Raw genomic sequence first — 26,833 nt, forward strand, 5'->3', positions numbered from 1 at the left:
GGGAGGCACCGGATGGCCGTCACCTCGACTAGGTGAGTGGGCGAGGCTAGGCTCTGCAGTCTCACGGACCAGGAGGTGTTGTCGGCGACCAGGATGGAGGTGCGAGCTGTCCCACGAAGGTTGATGCTGTCGGCGTCGCTGGGCCCAGGATTGGGGCAACAAGCCTTGGCAGATTTCAGGGCCACGTGGTGGGCCTAAAATGGCGTCTTGAGTGGACCAGGAGGGTCCGGGGTGCTCCTCTCGAAAAAGGGAGCAAGGGCCGATCTGGAGCAACCAGACCAGCAGCGTTGGTTGTCGGATGTCGTCAAAGAAGGGCACAAGCCAGCGGCTAGTGACCAGACAACGTGCTGAGCAGCGAGCAGAAGGGCCCCACGCAGATCGTGGAGATGCTGGGAGACTGCACTTCGGTGCTGGAGCTACTCAGGGTCGGGGCTTCTCGGACCCCAGAGCACTCACCAGAGAATTGCTTCGATGGTCGTGCTGATTAAGAAAGCGTGCAGGTTTTGATGATGGCCGGTCCCTCGAGGTCTCGTCGCACCCACAGATCTCAGCTGAGCTGACGACGTGGGTAGAGGTCAGAGGTGCCAGGGAAGCCGGTTCTCGTCGAGCTGGGCCGTCGGATCCTTGAGGAAGGACTTGCAGCAAACCGCAGAGTTCTTAGATGGTGCCTGCGGATGCAGGGTGACTACTCCTTAGCCACAAGGGAGAAATCTTAAGAGTCTCGAAGTCCTTTCGTAGAAAGTATTCTTGATTCAAAGATGATCTAATTTGGAAGGGTCCCCGCTCCGGCCTTTATCCTAAAGAAAGGGGTGGGTACATGACTAGGTCCTGCCCTAAGGTGGGACCAGGAAGGGGGGTAGTTACACCCCTCTCCCCCTGCTGGACTTTCCCCAGGTTAGGGGCTGCGCGCCCCTGGAACTGGTTCTAGCCGGCAGATGCGTAGTGAGCACCGGGGTGCCACTCCGCAGACACCTTCTTGCAAAGCCCTACCTACCCAGAATACACAAACCCTGTCTGGGACGGTGCGAACACCGCCCTTGACAGGAAACCCTTTGTCCAAGCTCTCCTCGCTGGAAGGACTCCCAGCAGCAGGAGGTCAGACTCGTGTCTGTGGTGGCAGCGTCCATTTTGTGGAGCTGAGGCTTCAGTTAACTTTAACCGGGGTTCACAGTTACGTACATGTCGTGTCCCTCTAGCAGGGCGGAATGCTAACCTCGTCGCCAGAATTGGTGAGGGGGCAGCAGCCCGATTCGTATGACACCTTACTCGACATGTCTTGATAACGCGATACCGAAGTTACCGATATGATACGCGTGATCATGGAACAGCCATTGGGTCTTAGTTCTGCAAGCTGCAACCGGGCTCGGCTCGTGCCAGAGCCCAATTCAACGGTTCCATGCACTCTGCCTTCTGGACTGTCAAGGCCTGCCATAGGAGTGACTGAGAGGAACTCGGGTGTCCATTTTAAGGTTAGGTATAGGGATACTACACCTACAGCAACGGGCGAGTACGCCACGTGGCCCCAGCTGTCGTGCAGCCAGTTGTGTCAGATTTAGATGGCCATCCAGGGGTGGCATAATACATGCTTCAGCCCCTGGTAGGCCCTGGGTACACCGATGCCCTGAGTTACAGGGTCTGACAGGGTGGCCCAGTTCCAATTGGGTAATGCACCTAAGGTACACATATCAATTTAGCGAGAGAACAGCTAGGCTGTAGGTCTGATTGGCAGGCCCACAGCCCGAGAAAGTCGTAAACCAGTGAAACAAAAGCAAAAAGTCCGGGTGATCATAGGATTGCAGACCCTACTCTCCTACACCTACATCCCATTTACCGATTCTAAAATACCGAATCGGTAAAATTCGGTATTTTAGAATTGGTAAATCTGGATTACCTACATCTGGCCCTTGGTCTGGTGTCGAGTTGGAAATTCCCCTCTGCCAGATCAGGATTGAAGATCAGCATTGGCCAAGTTGCATGCTCAAATATAGCATTCATTCCAGAACAGTTGTGGCTGGAATGACCCTCTGACCTCTAAGAGGAGAGTGTAATGTTTATATAAAAAAAACCTACTGTGTAAGACGTGCAGCACTGATGTATTGATGGGTCTACATGTTAGAAACGGTCTCGGAGTGGACAACACAATACTAGGATATCTCGTTCTATGTTTCTAGCCTTGTAGGCAGAGTACAGAAAATGTAGCAGGAAAGACTTCCTAGAAACAGGCAACATGTACAGCGTCTTCGCAGAAGAATATCATGCCAGCAAATATATAAACAATATAGCTAAAACAAAGTCTGCTCAAATGTCTCAAATACGAAACTCAAGGGAGAACTAAAGCTGGCCAAGAGGGCTTCACCACAGTGAGTTTGCAACAACGCAGATGCACTGGGACACTGACAAAGAGCTTTCTAAAGAGTCACGGTCACAGCTAAGTTCAGCCTATCAGGTTGTGGCTCTCAGGTTATATTCCAGTGCCAATCGCAGTACAATACAGAGTGATTTCACTGACATGAGTGCTAACATGAAGGTGACCAAAAGCACAGGTTTGGCAAGAGAGGGATCAGATCAATATAGAGGAACGAGTGGGCGCTGCTATCAGAGTACTTAGTCTAACAAACACAGTACATCTGAGACAGTAACATGTTTTCTTTCTTTTTCAAGAAGGATGGGTATGGGGCACTAGTTGCTCAGATCTTCCAGATGTGCATTTACTGTCAGGTATCTCTCCTAATGTAAGGGAGAAGTTAATTAATTTGGCTAAATAAGATAAAGTGAGGTGCTGGTACCTTTCAAAAGGTTTGAGGGACATGGCATCCAAGAAGTGAGGGGTGGAGGAGTTGAGTTTAGCATTGGTTTAATAAGTTCGGACTGGGTGAATTGCCTAATGGACAAACAGATGCTTTTTAACTTTTAGTATATGGCAACTTTAACTATGTTGGTTTGGGGCGAGGGAGGATTTAATGTTCCTTACTTTCTTCTAAAAGAAAGAATTCAAAGGCTTTGTTTAATTTGTTAAGGAAGGGCTGAGTTAGGTCTATGGTCTTAAATATCTTTCAACATTAATTTTACTTCAGCTTATACCAATCTTGAATACAATTGCTTTAAACTCAAATATGTTGTTTACATTAATTTCTTGGGAGAGGACTTCTGTACAACCTATAGATTTCTTCTTTTCATTTAGGTCTTTCAGTGCCAGTTATTTTGATCATTAGTCTCTAGTTTGATTCACACCAGATCAGCGATCTCGCTCCTCTTCTGCAATAAGAGATACTTCTGTTAAATGAAAATCATCTTGCACTACTATATTATTTGTATTGTAATAGTGGTGGCATTAGAAAACATTACATTAGGGGCCACCATGTGCACGATTCCTAGCAGTGATCACATTAGTGAGGTTTGCCAGCAGTAATGTAAAGAAGTCTTTACCTATTTGAAATGACTCTACATGGCTAATACAAAACACTCAATCACAACACTGCTGGCACCAAGCTTATGATTTATCAGTCAAGCCATAATATTAGTAATAAGTCTCACCATAATGATTTATCAATCACATAACAGTTTTAAATATATTTGGAAAATTCAGCCATTTTCTCCAAACATCTGCTTATAAGTTTTTAAAATACACTTATTTTCATCATCAATACACACACAATGTTGGTGAACATATATTAATTTAACTAAGCAAGGGTGTTTAATTTACAGGTTTGCTGCAAAAAGGAGACAGATATGGCAAGAACGAGAGGCACAGAGGTAGCTGTAAAAGATCAATGACAGAGGCAAGGGAGTATCTGGAAGTAGGTAAGAGCTGTGGGGGACCGAAGATACATAAGAGAAACTACTATCCTGAGGGGATACGAGATGGGTAAAATGGTGGCTCAGATAAAATGTAAGACCCCATAATGGACAAGAGAGGAGAGATTCAGTGTGTGACAGTGCATGGTCCCTGCTCCAAAACTGTGAAAATAAGTGTCAGATCAAGAGACAAGAAGAGTAGAAAGAAGCAAGAAAACATACAACTTAGGAGTTCTTTCGCTCAAATGTGTAAGTCACACAAAATGAAAAATAAGTCACCCTAAAAAGATCACTATAAAGTGGAGAGGAAAAACCTACAAGTAAAATAGCTACTGCATATTAAAAGCGAAGGCTCAAAATCAGCATAAACAAATTAAGTGTGAGAAAATAGGGTTGTGAGAAGTTGGAATGATATGTGATGTCCACTATTCTAGTTGGCACCCTGTATCAGTCCAAACAACCCTTATGGTGATGGTTGTAAAGTCAACCTTATAGACCAGCTATCCTAGTGGTAGCATGGACAAAGCAGTCTTAGGCTAAAACTTCAGAGGGCATGTAAAGCCAGCTGTTTTACCATATGTAACACCTTGAATACCAAATTAAAGGACACCACACAGGATATATATCAAATATATATGTATTTATTTCTAAACAACCCCTCTGAGTTCGTTATGAGATCAGAGGCACAAGCACATAACAAGTTACTTAACTAACATACAATAAGTTGCACAAAATACAGTAGAGCCCTAGGGGCACTTCAAACCATATATTAAAATAGTGGTTTAAGAACCACGTCACAAACAAAGGATAGGCCTAGGGAATCGATGGGGCTACACTGTACTACCAAAGGCTAGGAAGTAGGAGGCCCTTGGGAGGAGTGTGCAGTTCTTTACAAACACGCAGGTTACCATAGAGTTAGAATGGGAACGAAAGAATTGGAAACTAGTTCTTTTAGGTCACTTCCGAATGGACTAGGAGAAAGCTACTTGAAAGTTAGACACTAGAAAGTTAGACACTAGGATAGTTATTACCCACAGGAGCACCGGAGTACTCGCGTTACCTCACCCACAGGAAGCGGGTGCATATGTGTCAAAGTGTGTCGGGTTTTGTCGCTGAATCCTATGGAGCCTTAGAGAAAGATGCTGCAGGCGACCAGGAGAGAAGTGTCCGGTTGGATCCAAGGGCGGATCGAGGATGAAGAGTACCTGAAAGCAGAGGGGACAGAGTCTGGGTCACTAGCCAGTGACCAGGAAGGAACCAGGCGATGTCGCGAAGCAATCAGGTGATGTCGTGAAGCTTGTCTCTGCAGCCACGTGGACCTGGAGTCGTCGACGACGACCAGGAGTCAGGCATGGACTGCCCCACGAAGGCTCTCGCTGTTGACGGTGTAGGCTTCTGGATTGGAGTCAACAAGCCTTGGCAAAGGCAACCCACGGAGGAATCGAAGATGGCTTCTTAATCAGACCAGCAAGGTCGGATGGGCTGCTCCTTTTCAGGGGAGCAAGGGCCAGTCTGGAGCAACCAGACTAGCGGTGTAGATTCAAGATTTCGTCGTCACAGAGGCCACTATCCTACGGGCGAGTGACCGGACAGACGCGTCGAGCAGGAAAATGCAAAAGGGCCCCACGCAGCACGTGTGGAGGGATGATCTTTGGTGCAGATGATGCTTGGGGCTGGGGCTTTCTCAATCCCCAATGCACAACCTCGAGGATGCCTCAGAAGTTGCAGGAAAGCAATTCGCTGGCTTTCCAAGATGGCCGGTCCCACATCTCGCGTCGCCTCCACGGGTCTCAGCTTGGCTGTGGCTGTGGACCGGGCTGAAGGAAGTCTGGAAGTCCGGGTCTTGTCAGGCTCTGCGTTCGGGCTCCGGCGGGAGCGACGACAGAGCAAACCGTTGATCGCTTGATGGTGCCTGCTTGTGCAGGGTGGTCACTCCTTGACCACAAGGGAGATTCTTCAGTCTTCTATCTTCAGGTAGAACGTCGAAGATCCAGAGTTTCGTTACAAGTTTCATACAGGATCAAATCTAAAGTCTTGGGACTCAGCTCCTACCTATATACCAAATCTAGGGGCTGGATTACCTGCTAGGTCCCTCCTATGGGTGGGACCAGGGAAGGGGGTGGTTACACCCCTTTCCCTTTGTCCAGTTTCGCGCCAGAGCTGGGGCTGGAGTGCCCCAGCACCGGTTTGAACTGGACTATGCATGGGACACCTTGTGTGCCCCAGGCAGTGTCTCATTTCTTTCAGCCCTCCCTGCCCTAATACACAAGAGCCTGTCTGGGGTGGTGCTAGCACCTCCCAAGACAGGAAACCTATTGTCCAAGCCTCCCTCGCTGGAAGGACTCCCAGCAGCAGGAGTTCAGACTTGTGTCTGTGGCAGCAGCATCCATTTTGTGATGCTGAGGCTCTGGTTAACTTTAACCAGGATTAGTAGGAACAACAAGTCTTCTCCCTTTAGAAGGGTGGAATGCTACCCCCGTCACCAGAACTGGCGAGGGGGTAGTATTCCAAAGCGTATGACACCTTACACGACATGTTTTGATAAAGCCAAACCAGAGTAAGCATTTAACCGCGAGGTTCATAATGCACTTAAGAGTATATGGTATGGCTATATCCTAGAACAGCTATAAGGACATGGTTCCGAAAGCTGCAGACAGGCTCAGCTCATGCTAGAGCCTCATCTCACATAAAACCAAGCACTCTGCCTCCAGGATTGTTAAGGCCTGCCATATGAGTGACTTATAGGTGTATATGTGTCTAGATACAAGGTTAGATATAGGAATACTATACCTAAGCAAGGGGTGATTACACACCTTGCCCCAGCTGAGTGATCAGCCAGATGTGTCAGTTTGGATGGCCAGCCAGGGGTGGCAAAAGATATGCTGCAGCCCCTGGTAGGCCTTGGATGCACCTATGCCCTGGGTACCTATAGTACACTGTACAGGGGCTCATAAGGTGACCCAATATCCAATTGGAGATGTACCTTAAGTACATGGAGTCCATTTTACAGAGAGAGCAGATAGCCTGGGGCCCTGATTAGCAGGATCCCAGGCCAACTAAGTCGAAAACCAGCAAAAAACTAGGAAAAAAATCTGGGGTAACCATAGTCAGGTATCCACCTTCCTACAAGGGTTCTGTTGCAGTACTACCACCCCTCCCCCCCCACACACACACACACACACTTTGACGGAAGAGTACTGGATCTCTGGTGTCCAGGTTCCCAGTACAATTGTAAAACTCTTCCACAATTGGCCCTTCAGACCCCATATAAGTCCCTAGTAAATGTTGCCTGGGTAGCTAGGGCCTTGGAACTGAAGAGGGTACCATAGGGACCCCTCACCTAGGCCATGCAGACTGCCACTGCAGCATGCACAGCCTGATGCAGACAAAACAACACAGTCGACATGGCACACTTCCTGTGTGCCATGCCAACTAGCACAGCCCAAGATATAGGTATGTCACCCTTCTAGCAGGCCTTACCAGCCCTAAGGCATGGTGCACTAAATCAAAGACGTGGGCATATCTGCACAAGCAGATATGCCCCTACAGTATTAGGGTCTATTCCTTAATCTTGTAAGTGCCACAGAAGTCATAAAGAGTATATGGGTTGGGAACTGGACTACTCATGTTCCACAGCACAATGATGGCTTCACTGAAACTAGGAGTGTTTGGTACCAAACAACCCATTGTAATAAATCCACACTGATGCCAGTGTGATATTTATTACACCATGTACTCAGGCAGTACCTCAGAGGTGCCCCCTGAATACCTACCAACCCTTGTGTGGTCACCGATTGGCTTTAGGCAGCCTGTCACACACAGACCTGTTTCTAGACCCCTGGGTGGAGGGCCTCTGCTCTCTGGGACCAGAAACAATGCACATCCTGGGCAGGTGTCACACCTCCCCCACCAAGATGGGCACAGTGCTTGAAGGGGAAGCTATTAAGGCCTGCCGCCTTTATAATGCGACCCACAGCCTCTACTGCTAGCAGAAGATTGGAGACCCCGGTTTACTCCCCCCGTTCGGTCAGGAAAACTGGTGGGAAGCCTTAGACTAGGAGGTTTGGCCACCTTCCCCATCTTCAACCCTCAGGTGGAGGAGACGAAGTTAAGCACACTTTTAATACCCTCCATCTTGAAGATGAGGGGGACTCCTACAATCAGGGCTAGGACTAGGACAGCGCCCCTGCCACAGGAGGGTGGCATAAGTAAGGGTGTAATCACCTCAAGTAAGGTGCCCATTGGCCCTACCTTCCACTCCCCTCAAATGCCCTATTATTTAGCATTTTGGTGGCTCCCCCAAACTTGAACACCAGTTACCTGTGACCTAAGAAGAAGGACGAAGATGACTACTGACTTGGCCCCAGCCCTATCGGCCTGTCTCCTGCTTCAGAATCCCTGCACGAAGACGACACGTGTCTTGTAGCCAGCAACTTCCAGAAATGCAAAACTCCTAAAACTGCAGTTCTGTCCCCAAGAATCCAACACCAGAGTCCCCAGTGCCAGCTGGAACCGCGAGTCCTGAGCACTCTAAACTCAACACCTACGGCCCGTATCCAGGGCGCCCACTGACAGAGAACATGTTCCCCTATGATCCTGACCTCAAGTCTAGCATTGGTTGACCCCTCCTGGACTCTAAGACGACACCTGCTGCCTAAATCCAGAGGCTTCCCCGGACTGCGATCGGCTCCTGTACAAAGAATCCAAAAATTATTTCATGAAATTCAGGCGTTTCCGAAGAATACAATTAGAGGGAATGATCCAAAATGAGAGCTGATAATTCAAACCTGACCAGGCCAAATAGAGAAAGCAGAAATATATAATTAGTGCAAGGCAATATCAGCAATTTACAGCAGGCCTTTCTGGGCACACAAGTCGTTCCACAATAGTGTATGTGAAGTGTGTCAAAATTCCCCTGCGCTCCCATATAACAAGCCATGGATCAAAACTCTTTGTCATCCCCATGACGGTCGACAAGGGAAGATTGAGCAGGCGAAATCAAGAACTCAAACTGGGATTTCCCCCAAAGCAGCCTCTTACTGAACCAGGTTCAGATCAGCACCTTAGAAACGCTGACCTGGGTCTGAGCCTCTTTATGAAGCGGCATTCATCTCAGGGAATACACAGGTGCATGAGCATGCAGTGGGCTATGGCGGCTGGTTCCCAGCCTGTCCCCACATCTCCAGAAGCAGGCTCAAGGCACGGGTAAGACCATGCAAGGACAACAGCATGTCGTGGGCACACCGACTCATTCCCAGACCCTCATCCCCTCCACCAGCAGCATACATGGGGAAAGACCACCTACATGGCAGGATGCAAAGTCAGCAACTACCTACTCAGCAGCACCCAGATCATCTCCTGCCAAGACATCACCCTCCTTTGGGGGGATCTACGGTCACAGCAGACTGCGCAGGGCCTAAGTCAGGCATGCTGCAAGCTAACAGACCATCAGGAGGTGAGAATCTGATCATCACTAACAGCTACAAACTCTACAAAATGCCAGAATACCAGGTTATCAGGTGAGTTCCGAGGCATCATATTCTAAGTGAACTAGCCAGCAGAAACTGGATAAATCAGAAAACTCGCCTTGTAAATCGAGGCAGAAACCAGTGGTGCGCAGCCAATGAGGTTGTGCCTAGGAGTGCATTCTACACATCTGAGATAGACTGGGATGTTTATCTGTGGAGATTACTTTGACCTATCATATGCCATACAACTATGGAAAAGTGTAATCTAGCACTAACGAGTGATACATATCTTTAGCATTAACCAGATATCAGTTCTTGTAGGTGATCTATAGAGTTTCAAGTGCTCCGAAGCAGCATGTGTGTAAAACAAAAAAATAGAATGAAACAAAAGCAGTCTTTTAAAAAGCATCATAACAAAACATATCTGACGAAATGATGGAACATACCATAATAAGGTTCAAATAACTCGCTTGATGCAGAATAGAAATCCTCCAGTTTGAAATCATTTGGCCCTTTCAGGGTCATTCCAAACCCCTTGGCATGCCACTTCTTCCTCCACAACACATATTCAGAGAACCCACCAGGCCCCGCACAGACATCAGCAAAATACAGCAGCTCTGGATCGCGATCTTTCAGCAGCGGCTTCTAATGCACAATAGGAGATAGAAAGACAACCGAGGTTAGAACATGTTTTCTCCCCACCATCTAATGGACAAACGTACTATCAATAAAAGATAAGAAAGTGAGCAACAAAGTGTCCATTGGCTTTTCATCACAACAACTAAAAGACAGCACCCTGGACAACTTAAAGGTAAAATGACAGCAAATCAAACATAAGAATGGGAAAACATACTATGCACAACAACTGTAGATATTGATGTAACAGGTAAAAAAGAGTTACTTTTCAGTGACTACTGATCTCCAGTATGGGTGGCGTCCTAGCATTTTAGCATACATATACAATAGAATATCCAAATGAGTTACAGGGGATAAATTGACGTTGGAAATAAATTATTTGAACTAAATGTACATTAAACTACTTTTGTTTTTTAACCATTATCTTCAACAATGCTGCTCGAATAGGAATACACGTTACTCACTTTCACTAAGTATTTCTGGTGAGCACTATCTGACCGCTAATTTCTCACCCTTAGAATATCACCACGTCAGACTGTTCTGGAGATTTTTTAAGCAACGTTCCTCGATAGGTGCTGCAGTTTGGTTCCGCTGGGACTTAACACCATCCCGAAGTGACAGAGTGAAGCTGCACCACATTCCTGCCCACTGGCATATATTTCTTAATCTTTCTCCTTTCGCACCCTTCAGTTGTGGAGTACTCCAAACAAACTGCAGGTTACAGTGCGCCAAACCTAGAACCATGAAGGCAGCAGCAAAGACACCCATAGTCGCATTCCAACTAAGACATTTAGGACGCTTTCAAACAATGTTTCAAACTAAATTTACTTTGAAATGTGTTTATACTTTGAATCTAACTCGTCCATGAAGTGAATATTGTAAATAAGGAAAAGGTAAACCAAGTCTTGCGCTCATACTACACGTCTTCCTTCATATTTATATGATGGCCCTGACAATAATGGTAAAAAGGTACAAACAGGGTGCAAACATGCTTCTGTTTGCCTGAGCATGCCTCCCCTGTTGCTTTTCTCCCCTTTACATTTTGTTTTTCTGATCAACCAGGATCCAGAAGCAACAAAAATGCAGCCAACCAACCACCTTCTCTTTAGCATATTCAGAACTGCGCGCTTTCAGTCCGGGCAGCTGAATCAAAGACTGCCATGTTTTCTGTTTAACTACACAATGCTGCTTTATTTCATCGATTAGTCACCTGTTCTGCAGATTTCAAATCGGTATGGGATACAGATATGTTAGGCTCCAGTCTCACTGCATGGTGCCTTACCTTCTGCATTAAAGCTGGTCTCTTCCAGTTGCAACTGTCAATCAGCAGTTCAATTTTGCTTTAAAAAGACAGGATATTCACCAACAGGTTGACATTTGTGTTCATTCACTCTGAGACTTCATAAGGGAGTAAACTTGCATCCATCTCATTCCTGAGAAGAAGAGAGTCCGAGGTCCTCCTCCCCCAAATGATAAGCCTGTTTTTGATCGGGTCACTGAGTCTGCTGCGGTGCAGATGTAGCAGAAGGCCTTTACGGCACAAAGTACTTACCCTAGTTTTATATATTGGATTGCATCCTGCAAAGGCACACACACTACTGGAGATCATCACCCACATAACTTTAAAGAGCAGAAATAAATCCCAATTTTTATAATGACACACTTTTCCAACCCACCTATTTTTAAAGGACGTGAGGTGCACAATTTTTTCATGCAACTAAACCACTATGTAGTAGCGCACTATCATTTATAGACAGCACATTTTCCATTTAAATATCTGCAAAATTTTCTGATAAAACTATACTGTATACAAATGATAATGCATGTCAATCGGGTTTCAGTGAATATTTATCATTTGTGCATCACCAAGTGTTATGATTTATTTCCATTCCAGTTGAAATCTTTGTATTCATCACATTTAAGAATTGCAAAAAATGTGCTTAATTTTTATTTCCCTAACTGCTGAATGTGCACAGTTCACAATTTACAGACATCTACATTTTGGTGTATGTTACAGAAAAAAACGACATCCTTTCCTTTCCTTCTCTGTACCACAGCAAGATTGTCACAAAATTCGTTTCACTTTTCCTTCTTGGACTAGAAAGTGAGAGAAGTTTGTAACACCAATATCCACATTAGAAAAAATAAGTAGCAATTTATCAGCAGATAAATATAGAATTTAAAGTCTTCTTTATTTATTGCTTGGACTTTTGTGAACCACCAAAAATTGGCTTGCGACTTGCGAGCCAACAGTCGAAAAACTGCTCTGGGTAAGCCCCTCATGCTAGGGCACTTGAATGCTAGCAATCAGATCACCAAATCAGCAAAATACAGAGCTTGTGGTACTGGAAGCTGCAATGCAAGACACAAGGTGGCTCAATGTGGTTGGATAGTGCAGAAAGGAGCCTGCATCAATGAGAGGAACGCAAGAGACTCGGGATGTAATTACACATGTGGTGGAAGAGAGTTCCACTGTTTCCAGGCCCAAAAGGACAACCTACTTACCTTCGGTAATGCCTTATCTGGTAGAGACACGATCTATCCATCTGATAGAGACATATAGCTGCAGATTTCTTACCTTCAAACAGATACCCAAGCAATATCATCCCAGGGGAAGGGACTGCAGAATGACTTAGACCAGAAAATCCTGTAAAACAGAGCGACCAAACAGACCTTCTCTGCGCACCTGGGAATCAGGGCATTAGTGGCTGGCGAATGTGTGCAGAGATGCCAACGTGGCAGCTTGGCATATGTCAGAGACGGGAACACCATGCTGGAGGGGTGTGGTGGCCACCTTAGCCCTGGTGGAATGGGCCATAAGACCTTCATGGGGATCCTTCTTCGCTAAGGTGTAACACATTTTAATATAGAGGATGACCCATCGGGATATAGTCCTCTTCTGGACAGCACGATCTTTCTTTGCACCCCCACGTATCCAATAAAGTAAGTAAGTAAATTCCTTTATTCAGTATTATTTACAACACCATAAAAGTACATGTATATTTAAAAAAAAAACAAAAGGAAGAAATGGACGACACTTCAGTAATTCATTACAAAATCCATGACAATTACATTCAATAGCTTAAAAACACAACAGTAAAATTCATTTAGTTTGGGTTAGGGTAGACCCATCTCCTTCCCGCCTCAGTTATCCTGTGAGCATCTTGTCTCTCCTAATTTCAGTGCTAACCTAAGAAAGCTAGTAATGGCAAGGAGGGTAAGAGGGTCCTGTGCTAATTTTAGGTATAGAAGGGCTACCCTGGCGTGTCTAAATTTTATTTTCTTTAACCAATTTTTTAAAAACAAACGCCTTGGCAATTAAGAATATGGGCAAAGTAGTACAAAGTGAAGGGTGTCCTGCAGAGATCTATGATCGCAGCCGCAGGGCCCCTTTGACTCTCCATGATTTATAAAACCAGCTGGTTCACCTAATAAATAATGTAAAATGTTGAGTCTAAAACGTGTCATTAAAAATCGGTCTGGAGCGTTATGTATAAGTGCCAGGTACGGTTCCATATTTTCGCAAGACCTTACCAGGTTATAAGATCTCACTGACTGTTTCCCCCATTCCTCCTCCTCTCTGACGGCTATCTTAAATTTAAAAAATGTCTTCTTCACGCTAGCCTTGTCCCATACTATTCCCCTCGCCGGGTCTGGGAACAGGTCCTTACAGTCAATTTTCCCGCAGGTTACCTTAATCGACTTGAGCCAGGGAATGTCCAGTCCCTTATCCCTTCCGAGACAGTCCATTATAAGTTGCCTGGTCAAATCAGCTTCCGGGTTTTCCCATATCTTGAGCCATGCTAATAGTGGCCTAACCAGTATCCTGTCTTCCAGAAAGGGGGCCCCCAGCTCCTCCTGAGCAATATAGGCAGGGACGCCCTTAGGGACCCGCAGCAGCCTTCTCATGAACTTATTCTCCTCCACCTGCAACTTGTCCATATCGGAGAATCCCCAGAGCTCCGCTCCGTATGCCACTTTAGAGTAGCAGATGGAGTTATACAACTTCATCATTTGCTCTGGTGACCAACGGCCCAGTCTACGGCCAAAGTTCATTATGGCCCCTGTACTTGACAACAACTTGGAACAACGCTCCTCTAATAAATATTTAAAATTTAAACGCCCATTATGTCTGACCTCTGCACGAGATACAAAAAAATCATGGTAGCTGGAGATTTTAATCTACATTGGGAAAACCCTCACAAGGATCTAGCTACACGCCAATTGAATACTACAATGTCCTCCTTGAGCTTCAAACAACTTGTGGAAGTACCCACGCACATTAAGGGTCATACCCTCGATCTTGTATGGGCCCTCAGATCCAAACGTAACTCTGAGGTGTTTTACCATGCATATGGACCAATCACTATTTAGTGAACTGTGAGGTCCATATTGATGGACACTTAAAGTGATCTGCCTCGGGGAGTCAGGAAAATCCGTAAATGGGATAAGGTTGATTTAACAACCCTGACCGAGACATTTCCGAAAGTAGCCCGACCCTTTGGTGCTGGAAGCAACCTGGACCTGGAACACACGAATTTAACGTGGAGCTTGTGTCAAGCTATCGATCTGATAGCACCTGAAAGGACAAAGCCCATTAAAGGACCAGGAAAGGGAGCCCCATGGTTCACCCCGCTCTTGAGGGAGCACAAATGGAAGCTTCGGGCTTTGGAGAGATCCTGGAGGAAAGCTAAACATGATATAGCTAGGGATCAGTATAAAGTCTCCTTTTATAGGTACAAAAAACTTATATTGCAAGCAAAGGCGGAGCACTATGAGTCTCGCCTAAATAAGGCTGGGAATGTCCAGAAAGAGACTTTTAAAAGTTTATCTGAGCTCAGCAAGAAACCGGAAAGCTCAGAAACCACTATAGATTGCAATACCTTTCAGGGATATTTCCTAGAAAAAGTGGAGAACATCATCTCGGAAATAAAAACTAATACGGTGAATGGACTTGTCCCACCCCTTGATCTCCATAATTCCACGGACTGTACTATCGTGGAGTTTCCAGAGATTGATGTGTTGAGCTTGGAGCAATTAATGGGTAGAACTAAATCTGGTTCCCCAGCAGACCCATGCCCCCCTAGTGTATTTCGTGTGGCACGTCCCATTTTGGAGGAGCGTATCATTTCCCTCCTTAACAAATCTTTAAAAACGGGGTGTCTACCTGTTGAACTTAAGGAAGCGCGAGTTAAGCCCCTGCTGAAGAAACCCGGCGCGGATCCTGCGGTCTTGAAGAACTATAGACCAATCTCCCAGCTGCCCTTTCTCTCTAAGATTTTAGAACAGCATGTCCTGAAGTTTCTATCTCTTCACGTGGAGTCTCGTTGTTTACTTCACGAGCGACAGGCAGGGTTTCGAGCACATCACAGCATGGCTGATATTAAGAAACCGAGCGCCCTGATTCTTTTAGATCTGTCGGCGGCGTTCAACACTGTCAGCCATGCCCTGCTCCTGGAAAAACTAGACAACTTCGGGGTTAAAGGCATAGCCTTTAACTGGCTGAAATCCTTTCTTTTGGGAAGAACACAGAGGATACAACTGGGGGATTTGATGTCAGACGTGGGTACCTTAGAGTGTGGGGTGCCTCAGGGCTCTGCATTGTCCCCACTACTGTTTAATCTATACCTTCAACCTCTGATTGCATCTCTGGCCAGTATGGGCTGCAGAGTTTTTAACTACGCTGACGATACTCAGCTTGTACTGAGTATCGATAATACGGAGACCGTGCAGTTTCAAGCGCAGAATATCCTGAGGTATACGGTCGGGTGGATGATGAGAAATCTGCTGAAGATCAATCCAGACAAGACTGAGGTATTGGTAATTCCATCTACCACCTCACCTTGGAGCGATCTTTACTGGCCACAGGAGTTAGGGACAACTCCGAAGCCAAGTGCAAATGTGAAGAGCTTGGGGATTAAGCTGGATTGTGATCTGTCAATGGGCAGCCAAATATCAGTGGTTGTTGGGAGCTGCACAAACATCAGGCAGTTACGTAAGCTAGCACCCGTTCTTTCTCAGGCCATGTTGCGAACAATTGTAGCGGCGACCATCATGCCAAGAATGGACTATGGGAATGTCCTTTATTTAGGCCTCCCTAAAACTCTGATGAACAAATTGCAGGTCGTGATGAACGACGCGGCGCAACTGATTTTTAGACTCCTCAGAAGGACCAAGGCTTCTCCCCTATTACAGAGCTTACATTGGCTCCCCATAAAAGAGAGGGTAGAGTTTAAGAGTCTATGCACGGCCCATTAAGGCAATTTATGGCCACGCACCTGTCTATATTAAAGACCGTCTTGAAGTGTATAGTCCAAAAAGAACACTCAGATCTTCTGACTCTCAGTTGCTGATCTGCCCTCGGTACAAACTGGTAACCAAGGGAGGGAGAGCCTTCTCTGTGTTGGTCCCTCAGCTATGGAATAAGTTGCCTGAGGGGCTACGCAGAGAGGTGAATCTCCTGCGGTTCAGAAAGTCCCTAAAGACATTGCTGTTTGGGAGGGTCCTGGGTGCAATGTAGGCTGGCTGCTGCACTATCTCTTTGTGTGACACGTAGTTATTGTATGAATTCTATCGATTTCCAAGCGCCTAGAGACCTGCAGGGATTGGCGCAATATAAATTCAACATAACAATAACAATAACATCAAGCAATATTCCCAAGTACGAAAAGGATTGTACCTTTTTAATTCTAAATTCTCCGATACTGTAATTAAAGCTTTCCCTCTGTCTTTTTCCCACTTCCATGACATAGGACTTAGATAAGTTAGCTAGCAAATCTAGGTTACCCATAAAAGTCACAAAGCCATCTATCAGGGTTTGGAGGCCCCTCGGGGTACGGGCCAGCAAAACCGCGTCATCCGCGTAGAGTAGCACTGGAATTGCTCTTCTACCTATTCTTGGAGAGTCCACCTGTAGTTCTAATAGCGCTTTCTCCAGACCATTTATATATACCGAAAAGAGGAAGGGCGCTAATATACATCCTCGAGGCACGCCACTTCTGCAAGCAAAGGACTCAGTGCATCCCCCCTCCATATTGCATCTTACATTGGCCGTGGTACTCCAGTGCAGGGCTTTTAAAATATTTATGAGGTTCTTATCTGCACCTAAACTATCTAAAAGGTCCCACAGCTTCTCTCTATTCACGCAGTCGAACGCTGCCGTGAGGTCCATAAAGGCCAGATAAACCGTTTCTGCACCTGCAATTGTGTACTTGGACACCAATAAATATAAATTCAGGCACTGATCAGAGGTGGATCTGTTCGCTCTAAATCCGTACTGGACATCTGAGATAATTTGCTGATCTTCCGCCCAGGTCATCAGACAGTTAAGTACTACTCGTCCCAGGGTCTTTGCCGTAACATCTATTAAAGAAATCGGGCGATAACATTGGGGATCGTCTTTTTTGCTCTTTTTAAAAATTTGCACAATTGTGGCAGATGACCATGACCGGGGTAGCCCTGTGGCTATTGCGGCATTCAGTGTTCTAGTTAGAATTGGGGCCCACAACTCTACTTTACTTAAGAATAAGTCCGGCGGTATCCCATGTGGGCCTGGTGCCTTGTTCTTTGTAAGGCCCTGGATGCCTGCTGTGACCTCCTCCAGTGAAAACTCTAACGCTATATTCCAATGCCCATCACCGTCACACCCGTTTGTGTGCCCCGTGTGGTTCAGATTATAAAGGCCAGAGAAATGCTCTACCCATTGCTCTGGCAAGATGTTAGTGCCAATCTCTGGGCGATTGGTTTCTTTAAAGCAGGGATTAACAATTATGCTGCAGAAGGCGGCCAGATCCTTCCTTTCTGCAGCACCTCTTAAATCATCCCAAACTTGCGTTTGAATCGACTTTTTCCTTCTGCTCAGTTCCTTTTTGTAGCGTGTTCTATACAGCGTGACCCTGTATTTATACCTGGGATTTGACCTCAGGGCGGCCCTCAGCTTCCTTTGTGCCAGTGAACAAGCACTGTCAAACCATCTAGGATCCTTTCTGGGCTTTCCCTGTCCTTTTGTTCTCAAAAGGGCATCAATTATACGTGCCATTTCCTCAAATGCCGCCACTAGTGCGGGCCCTTATATCGAGAGGTCCAAACATTTATCAATGACTCCTCCACCTAGATTTACCAAGGACCTGTAAAAACTTTCCCCGTCGATTCTTGCCCATTTCATCTGCCTACCCTGGTCCGTTAGCTTTTCCCTAATTGGGCCTTCCCCTTTGTTTCCATTCCTGCTTGCATTTGATATTTGCAGGGCCAATGTTAGGGGGTTATGGTCACTAAAGCCACTTGCTTCGATGGCAAAGCCCATAATTGTCCTTTTTAACAGGTGTGACACTAAAATGAAGTCAATAAAAGGAGTAGGACCCCGGCCTTTATAGGTGGGCGTAACCTGCCTATCTAGCGGGACCATTACTTGATCAATTGTGTGATCCAGGGTATGTTTATTCATCAACCTGCTCAACCCCTTGCCCTCCAGGGTGTGCTCAAAGTGTGGCCCTTCCTCCAAGTTACAGGAGTTCCATTCTGCTGTGATGGGAAGCAAATTTGGGCATAAATGGCAGTTAAAATCCCCCATCACAACTAACATTGGTGCCATAGAATTCTGTTTATACTTCAGGTTACTGAGCCTCTCATCCAGCTCCCTGACTCTGGAGCATTGGAGTTATAGAGATTCACCAAAATTATATTGTGATCCCTATTTCTGAACTCGAGTGCAAGCAGGTCTTCCGTCCGAGTTCCATCTCAAGTCACCCCAATTCCCGCCTAAAGATACATCTACCAAAGTTAGGACCCTCCCCTTGCTCTACCCGCCGATGACTTAATGGCCGGTATCCAAAAGGATTTATATCCCAGGTTTCCTGAAAGCACATAATTTGGAATTTACTAATAAATTCTAACCACTCCTTGTTTCTGAATTTTGAGGCCAAGCCTGCCACGTTCCAACACACCAATTTAATGGAGTTCCCTATTTTGCTGGTAATAGGGTTTGATACCCTACTTGGTTTCCCATTATTGCCGATTACCACCCCTGGCTTGTATATCTCTCTAGCCTGGGGGACCATGCATATCCTAAGTGCCCTGCCTTGATCACTCTGGTTAGACCTTGGTGATCGGGGGAAGGTGATTAATGGGTTATCTCCTATAGGGTCCGTCCCATGTAGTCAATCCACCTCACTGAGATGTCCGCCCCCCTGAAGTGGTGCATACCTGTTGTGCAGAAGTAGTCCTCGTCTAGCCTCCCAATCTCCCCCTCCCTGATAAATATATTGATTTCCCACCCCTGGTGGGTCAGCCATGGGGTCACACCTTATCCCTCTCTCATACCCTCTCACTCTACCCTCTCTTTCGGGGTAACCCCACTGTCCAGGAGTGCATTCCCAAGCTCTTTTACGGGGTGAAGGGCTATAAAAGAATCTAAGGTTCTGTGCCTGCACAGCCTGTGACCTTGAGTTTATCCATGGCCCCCTGCAACGAATATGCTACTTACCAGTATGCATCTGTTCTTGGCATGTAGGGCTGCTGACATTCATATCTGTGCATAGAATATATAGCAGTCCCTCTATTAGCGGCGGTCGCCCGTGCCAGCTGCAGCAGTCTGAAAAAGTGTTTTTAGAACAGCCTGCCCTACAGCTGCCTGCTGTTTGGAGTGCACATCTACGCAGTAGTGTTTTGTAAATGTGTGTATGGTAGACCATGTGGCTGCTCTACAGATTTCCTCTAAAGGAATGTTTCCAAGGAAAGCCATGGAGGCCCCCAACTTTCGTGTGGAGTGGGCTCTCGGGGGTACCGTTAATGTGCGCTTAGCCTTTTGATAGCAAATCTGTATGCACTTAACGATCCACCTAGCTATACCTGCTTTGGAAATGGGGTTGCCTTTGTGTTGTGGTGAAAAGGCAACAAACAGTTGTTTTGTTTTCCTAAAATCTTTTGTCCTATCTATGTAGTACATTAGAGCTCTTTTGACGTCTAGTGTGTGGAGCATTCTCTCTGCCACTGAATCAGGATTCTGGAAGAACACTGGCAGTTCAATAGTTTGATTCATATGGAACTGTGAAACCACTTTAGGCAGAAACGTGGGGTTAGTGCGCAGTACCACCCTGTTGGAGTGAATCTGTATGAATGGCTCCTGGATAGTTAGTGCCTGAAGTTCACTAACTCGTCGTAGCGATGTGATTGCTATTAGGAAAGCCACTTTCCATGTCAAGAATTGTATCTCGCATGAGTGTAGAGGCTCAAAGGGTGGACCCATCAGTCTGGTGAGGACCACATTCAGGTTCCATACAGGTGCTGGTGGGTGTCGGGGAGGAATAACTCGTTTGAGTCCCTCCAGAAAAGCTTTGATGGCAGACACTCTGAAAAGTGAGAGATGCTGCCTGTTTTGGAGATAAGCTGCTATTGCGGATAAATGTATACGAATGGAAGCATAGGCCAGATTGCATTTGTATAGATGTAACAGATAACAGATGATGTTGTGAGTAGATGCATCTAGCGGATTAATGTGGTTGTTGGCACAATAAATGACAAACCGCTTCCATTTTGCCGCATAACATGCTCTAGTGGTGGGCTTTCTTGCCTCCCTTATGATATCCATACAGTCAGGGGGCAGGTTGAGGCAGCCAAATTCTAAGACCTCAGGTGCCAGATCACCAGGTTGAGCTGTTGCGGATCTGGATGCTGAATGTCGCCATGGCTCTGCGTCAAAAGCCTGGGTGTGAGGTGCAGCCTTTGATGCGGTACCACGGAGAGTTCTAGAAACGTGGTGTACCATGGTTGGCGTGCCCACGTTGGAGCAACCAGGATGAGTGTCATCGAGTGTTGCTTCAGCTTGCGTGCCACTAGCAGTATTAGTGGTGCTGGGGGAAAAGCATATGCAAATATGCCTGACCAGTTCATCCATATCGCATTTCCCTGCGACTGTGGGTGTGGGAACCTGGCGGCAAGGCTTCGGCATTTTGCGTTTTCCCTTGTGGCGAAGAGGTCTATCTCTGGATGACTCCACTGCTGGAAGTACGATTGTAGCACTGATGGATGTATCTCCCACTCAGGCATCTGCTGGCTGTGCCTGCTGAGCAGGTCCGCCATCTGATTGTCCTTGCCTGGGAGGTGTTCTGCCATGAGGAAGATGTTCCTCTGAATGGTCCACTTCCACATGCTCTGAGCCAGAGGAGACAACTGTGGAGAGTGTGTACCTCCCTGCTTCTGTATGTAGTACATGGCCGTCATGTTGTCCGTCTGGATCAACACAAGCTTGTTGCACAAATGTACTTTGAATGCTTTCATTGCCATGAAGATTGCCATCAGTTCCAGAAGGTTGATGTGCATCTTCTTCTGCTGTGCTGTCCATAGTCCCTGCACTGTGTAGTGGAGTACATGAGCTCCCCATCCCTGGAGAGATGCGTCCGTCGTCAGTATAATCTGTGGCACAGGCTCCTGGAACGGTCGGCCCCTGCAAAGGTTTTGTGGATTCCACCAATGCAGAGAGTTGTATGCACGACCGGTCACCAACACTAGGTCTTTCAATTGTCCGTGAGCCTGATTCCACTGACGTGCTAAGCACTCCTGAGGCGGACGCATGTGTAGTCTCGCGTGCGGGACTATGAAGATGCAGGAGGCCATCATGCCTATCAACTGCATGAACACTCGTGCTGGAAGCGAGTGTTGTGATTTGAATTTCCGTATCAGCAATTGCATGCTGTCGATCCTCACTGAATTTGACTGTGCTTTGGCTGCCAGAGTGTCTATCGTCGCGCCCAAGTACTGCCGTACGGGGCGGGCTGAAGGTGGGACTTTGGATGCATGCTACGGAAGATCTTCCGGTGGATCCCCACCGAGACCAGGAAGACGGTCACCCAGGCTCTCGTCACCAGCCGACTGGACTACGGCAACGCCCTCTACGCCGGAACCACCGCCAAGCTCCAGAAGAGACTCCAGCGGATCCAGAACGCCTCGGCCAGACTCATCTTCGACATCCCACGACACAGCCACATCTCCGGACATCTGAGAGACCTGCATTGGCTCCCCGTCAACAAAAGAATCACCTTCCGTCTCCTCACCCACGCACACAAAGCCCTACACGATCAAGGCCCGAGCTACCTCAACAACCGCATCAACCTCTACGCTCCCAAACGCCACATCCGATCAGCCAGTCACGCCCTCGCCGCCGTCCCCCGCATCCGGGGAACGACAACAGGAGGAAGGTCCTTCTCCTACCTGGCCGCCAAGACCTGGAACTCTCTCCCTCCCGACCTGCGCCTGACCCAAGACCACCTCTCAGGAGAAAGCTCAAGACCTGGCTGTTCAAGCAGTAGCAGCAATCCCCCCCCCCACCCCCCCCCCCTAGCGCCTTGAGACCCTCCGGGTAAGTAGTGCGCTCTATAAATGTCTTTGATTGATTGATTGATTGGATAATTCAGTGAAAATCCCAGATCGTGAAGAAGGTGAATGGTGCAGGACATGTGGGTGGCACATTGCTGGGCCGACTTTGCCTGGATAAGCCAGTCATCCAGATAAGGGTAGACGTGAACGTTCTGTCTCCGTAGGTGTGCAGCCACTGTCACCAAGCACTTGGTAAACACCCTGGGTGCTGCCGTCACTCCGAAAGGGAGGACCTTGAACTGATAATGCTGATCCTGAATGGTAAATCTGAGATATTTTCTGTGTGACGGGTGTAGCGGTATATGGAAATATGCATCCTTCAGATCTAGTGTTGCGAGGAAATCTCCCTGACTGAGTAACGGTAGAACCTGCTGTAATGTGAGCATGTGAAAGTCTTCTGATAGAATGTTCTGGTTTAGGGGCCTGAGGTCCAGTATGGGCCTGAGGGATCCGTCCTTTTTCGGGATGAAGAAGTACAGCGAGTACACCCCTGTACCTTTTTGTTCCACAGGCACGAGCTCTATGGCTCCTTTTTGCAGCATGCTGACTACCTCCTGCTGCAATAATTGTAAATGCTCTGCGGACATAGGACGGTGTCTTGGGGGTATGTTGGGTGGAGTGGATGTTAACTCCAGACAATAACCGTACTGGATAAGCTGCCTTACCCACCTGGATGTAGTGATGGATTTCCAGACCGGCAGGAACTGTAGTAGTCTCCCCCCGACCGGTGTGGTATGGTCGGGGGGCAGTGACATGACGTCACTGTTTGTTAGTGGCGGAGGATCGGGAGCTGTTTCCACGACCTCTGCCCTTGGTGCTGTTTCCACGATAACCACCCCTATTGTTTTTGTTGTAGGTGGTCTGCGTGCCTCCTTTACTGTATTGTGTCTGCTGGGCCAGCTGGCCTCTGGAAGCTCCTCTATTGTTGGAGCGACGAAAGGAACCACAACTGAACTGCTGCGACTGTAGAGCCCCCATGGACTTTGCAGTCTCTGTGTCCTTCTTAATTTTTTCTAAGGTGGTGTCCACCTCTGGGCCAAATAAGTAATCAGGGTTAACCGGCTGATTGAGTATGATGGTTTGTATCTCGGGCTTGTAGCCGGAGATTCTCAGCTAGGCATGTCTTCGTAACATCACACTTGTATTAATCGCCCTGGCTGCAGTGCCTGCTGCGTCTAGCGCACACTTAATAGATGTGTTTGATATAAGTTTCCCTTCTTGTATTAGCATCTCCGCTGCCTCCTTATACTCATCTGGCAAGTGTTGTAACAGGGTCTCGAGTGTATCATAATGAGCCCTGTCATATCTGGCTAAGAGTGCCTGTGTGTTGGAGATTCGCCAGACATTGGCCGCTTGAGCTGCCACCCTTTTCCCTGATGCTTCTAGCACTTTAGATTCCTTGTCAGGGGGAGGAGCATAACCCGTGGTTTGCGAGTTCGCTCTTTTACGGGCATTGGAAACAACCAGAGAGTCCAACGGCAACTGTCCCTTGATATACGTAGGGTCCACAGGTGCTGGTTTGTATTTTTTCTCAATTCTGGGGTTTATTACCCTTGCCCTTGTGGTCTCCTTAAAGATGTCTCCAGCGTGTTTTAGGACACCTTTTAGCATGGGTGGAGTTTTGACAGTTCTTTCTGAGGTTGAGAAGGTGTCAAACAAAAAGTCCTCTTCAATAGGGTCAGCATGGAGCTGGACATCATGATTTTTTGCTGCCCTCTCAATAAGTGCATTAAACGCAGCCGTGTCTTCTGTAGGTGAGGTTTTAATAGCATAGATATGACTGTCCGGGGCAGTTTGTGGATCCCCTGGGTCAACAGCGTCTGTCCAGGGTTCAGTATGATCTTCTGGATCAGTGTCTACAGGATAACTGTATTCCTCATTGTTACCATCCCCTACATCCACATCGGAGTATGCGGGTGAAATAGGAGCAGTGTCTTGTCCATGTGGTTGTATAGGTTCAAAAAGAAGAGGTTACGTAGCAGAATCCCTCTTTTTCTTCAATGGAATTTTATATGACTCCATAGGCTGTTCTGGGGCGATTTTTCGCTTGAAAATGGAAAGTCTACCCGTCTCAGCGTCAATGAATTGCCTCGACTGATCTTCCTGCGGATGCTGTCAATGCTTGGTGGCCCCTTCCGTAGTTGTAGGCTTCGGCCCCATGGACACCTTTTTGGCCGCTTCGACGCCCGTCTTAGGGGCGAACGCCTTAGGTACCGCTTTCGGCGGCAGTGTGATCTGAATCTGTTTACTGACTGGCTTCGGGGGTGAGTGGCCTTCGGCCCGACCGCAATAGCCTTTTCTTTAATGTGTTGCAGCGAGTCCGACCTGCTTCGAAAAAGAGGCGGATGGCTGTGTTGACTCAACAGGGTCTTTAGAGCCACTGCTAGTCGTGGACTCGAGGTCTTTACTGCCCTTAGCCTTGTCGAGTCGACGTTTAGGATCGAGAACGTTCTGAGTTTCGAGTACCTTGTTAGTGTCTACGGCCTTCGGCGCCGACTTCTTCGGGTCGACGTCCTTTACCATTTTCTTCGATGCCCCGGCCTTCGGCTCGACACCCTTTAGCGACCTTCCCCGGTTCGAGAACACTCTTCTGCTTCGTCGGTGCCGATGGTTCAGAAACCTTCGATCCGACCAAAGTAATACGCACTTTCGGTTTCGATTTCGTTTCCGGTGCTTTCGGTTTTGTAGACACCGATGCTTTTGGTTTCGATTTCGATCGGTCAACCGATGGCTCGTTGGAAATGTCCGTAGCCGGGCCTTGAGGGGAGGCTGTAGAACCAAGCGTTTGATCTCGGGTAAGGCCATGTGGCGATCCCTCGACCTGAGCCTTATCAAGTGTTTTGGTCTCGGCCCCCGTACCAACGGTTGGGCCTAGCTCCTCGCTCGAGCTATCTTCCACGGCCCCAAAGGCCTCATCGTCGTCTCCTACCTCGTCGACGACGTCTTCATTATCGACCATTTCCACATCTGCGTCGTAACTGGAGTCTATCTCCGATGCAGGATCAGATAAGGTTCTCTTGAACTTCCTGCTCGACTCCCTCATCTTCCTCGGCATCGAAGATGTTCACCGGCCAGGTGCCGTCTGCTGGGCCTCCTTTCTCGCTGTGTGTCGAAGGCCAATCGTCTTCTTGGAGCGGAACCGAGAACAAGCCATACAGCTGGCTTCATCGTGATCCGGAGACAGGCACTTGTTGCACACCGGGTGGACATCAATGTGAGGATACTTGGAGTTGCAGACGGGACATCTCTTGAACGGGCTCCATTCCATAATGGATCGTCGATAAGGCCTCTGGCGTTGACCGGGCCTTGGTGCTGAAAAGCCACGCGCCTCTTCTTGACGTCCGGCACGAGGATAGAGCTGGAACAAGTACTGGGCACCGATCGCAAAGACAAAACCGACGATAACTAAAGGCCTTTTGACCAAATATAAAGTGTTTTATCGATTCCGAACTTGAGTTAACAAATATACATCCGAACCCAATGGCGGAAAAAAACAATCTGAGGATGGAGAGAATGCCCATGCGCACTGTAGTCCAGGGGAGGAGCCCCCTATCTCGTGATACTTCGAAGACTCTTCCAGGACAACAATGTGCAATCATCCGGACCCAACACTAGGCAGCGATCTATGCACAGATATGAATTTCCGCCTATTTCCCACCCAATTTACTCTTCGCACAGCAAGAATTTTACAATTTACATCATCGGGGAGCGGTCTATTTGAATTTAACCAATATGTTGTCTTGTTTTGCAATTGGTCGTGGGATTTAGTTATACCCTCCCCTAATTCTTGCACACCCGTTAAAATAAACACATACGGGGTACATTCTGGTGGGAGATTTAGATGGGGGTGTGGTGTCTTCATCGCTGGCTCTGCTCTAGCTGAACCATCGCCCCTCTGGGAACCTTGAGCGTTTGGTTTAGCTATAAGATCTTCCCCTTCTGTTCTTCCCCTTGGGTTTATCATACCCGAGGCCCGCTCTACCAGCCTCTATTTTGGATGTGTAGCAATTTGTCCAATAGGGGCTGTAGGAGCGATACCACAAGGGCCTTCAGTTTCTCCATGTGGTCTGTCTCCATGTCCATCATGACCGTTGTGTGCACTTCCCCCCCGTTGCCTCTTCCATTCGTGGTGGGAGATTGTGGCAGCTCGATAATAGAGTCATCCGTGGCCGGCAATGATGTCTGTGTACTCTGTTTGGTTATCTTGGCTTTCTTGCCCTTCTGCTGAACACTGCCCCGTATTCCACCTCTTTTGCGTTTGCCCCCTCCCCCCTTGGTCAATGCAGCAGCGTCAGTATGGTTAGATTGCTCTTGATGCACTTCCGCCACGCAAATTACTGTGCCCTTAGTTTGATCCGGCGCTAGCCCCAATGACTGACCCCGCCTGCTTAATTGCTCTCCCTCATTGCCCGTCAATAGGGCATCTGAGTCCTGATCCTCAACATCCCCTTCCCCGGTCGATCCGCCTGCAATATTGTGCTGTGTAGGAGGACCTGGCGAACGGGCATTGGCCATAGCCCCTAAAGAGGAGCGTCTCATATAGGCAGGCTCCAGCGAGAGGCGAC

At 47.5% G+C, this 26,833-nt stretch overlaps 1 protein-coding gene across 1 annotated transcript in view; it reads right to left on the minus strand.

Annotated features, from left to right (window-relative positions):
• The window catches only part of CMTR1 (cap methyltransferase 1), a 1,053,443-nt gene that overhangs the window by 720,400 nt on the left and 306,210 nt on the right, over window positions 1-26,833 (minus strand). The window contains exon 9 of the mRNA XM_086925906.1: window positions 9,710-9,908. Coding sequence (XP_086782032.1) covers window positions 9,710-9,908 — 199 coding nt within the window. The remainder of the gene's footprint in view (window positions 1-9,709; window positions 9,909-26,833) is intronic.

Source organism: Lissotriton vulgaris, chromosome 6 (genome assembly GCF_964263255.1).
Source record: "Lissotriton vulgaris chromosome 6, aLisVul1.2, whole genome shotgun sequence".
In the NCBI taxonomy this organism is placed as follows: Eukaryota; Metazoa; Chordata; class Amphibia; order Caudata; family Salamandridae; genus Lissotriton; species Lissotriton vulgaris.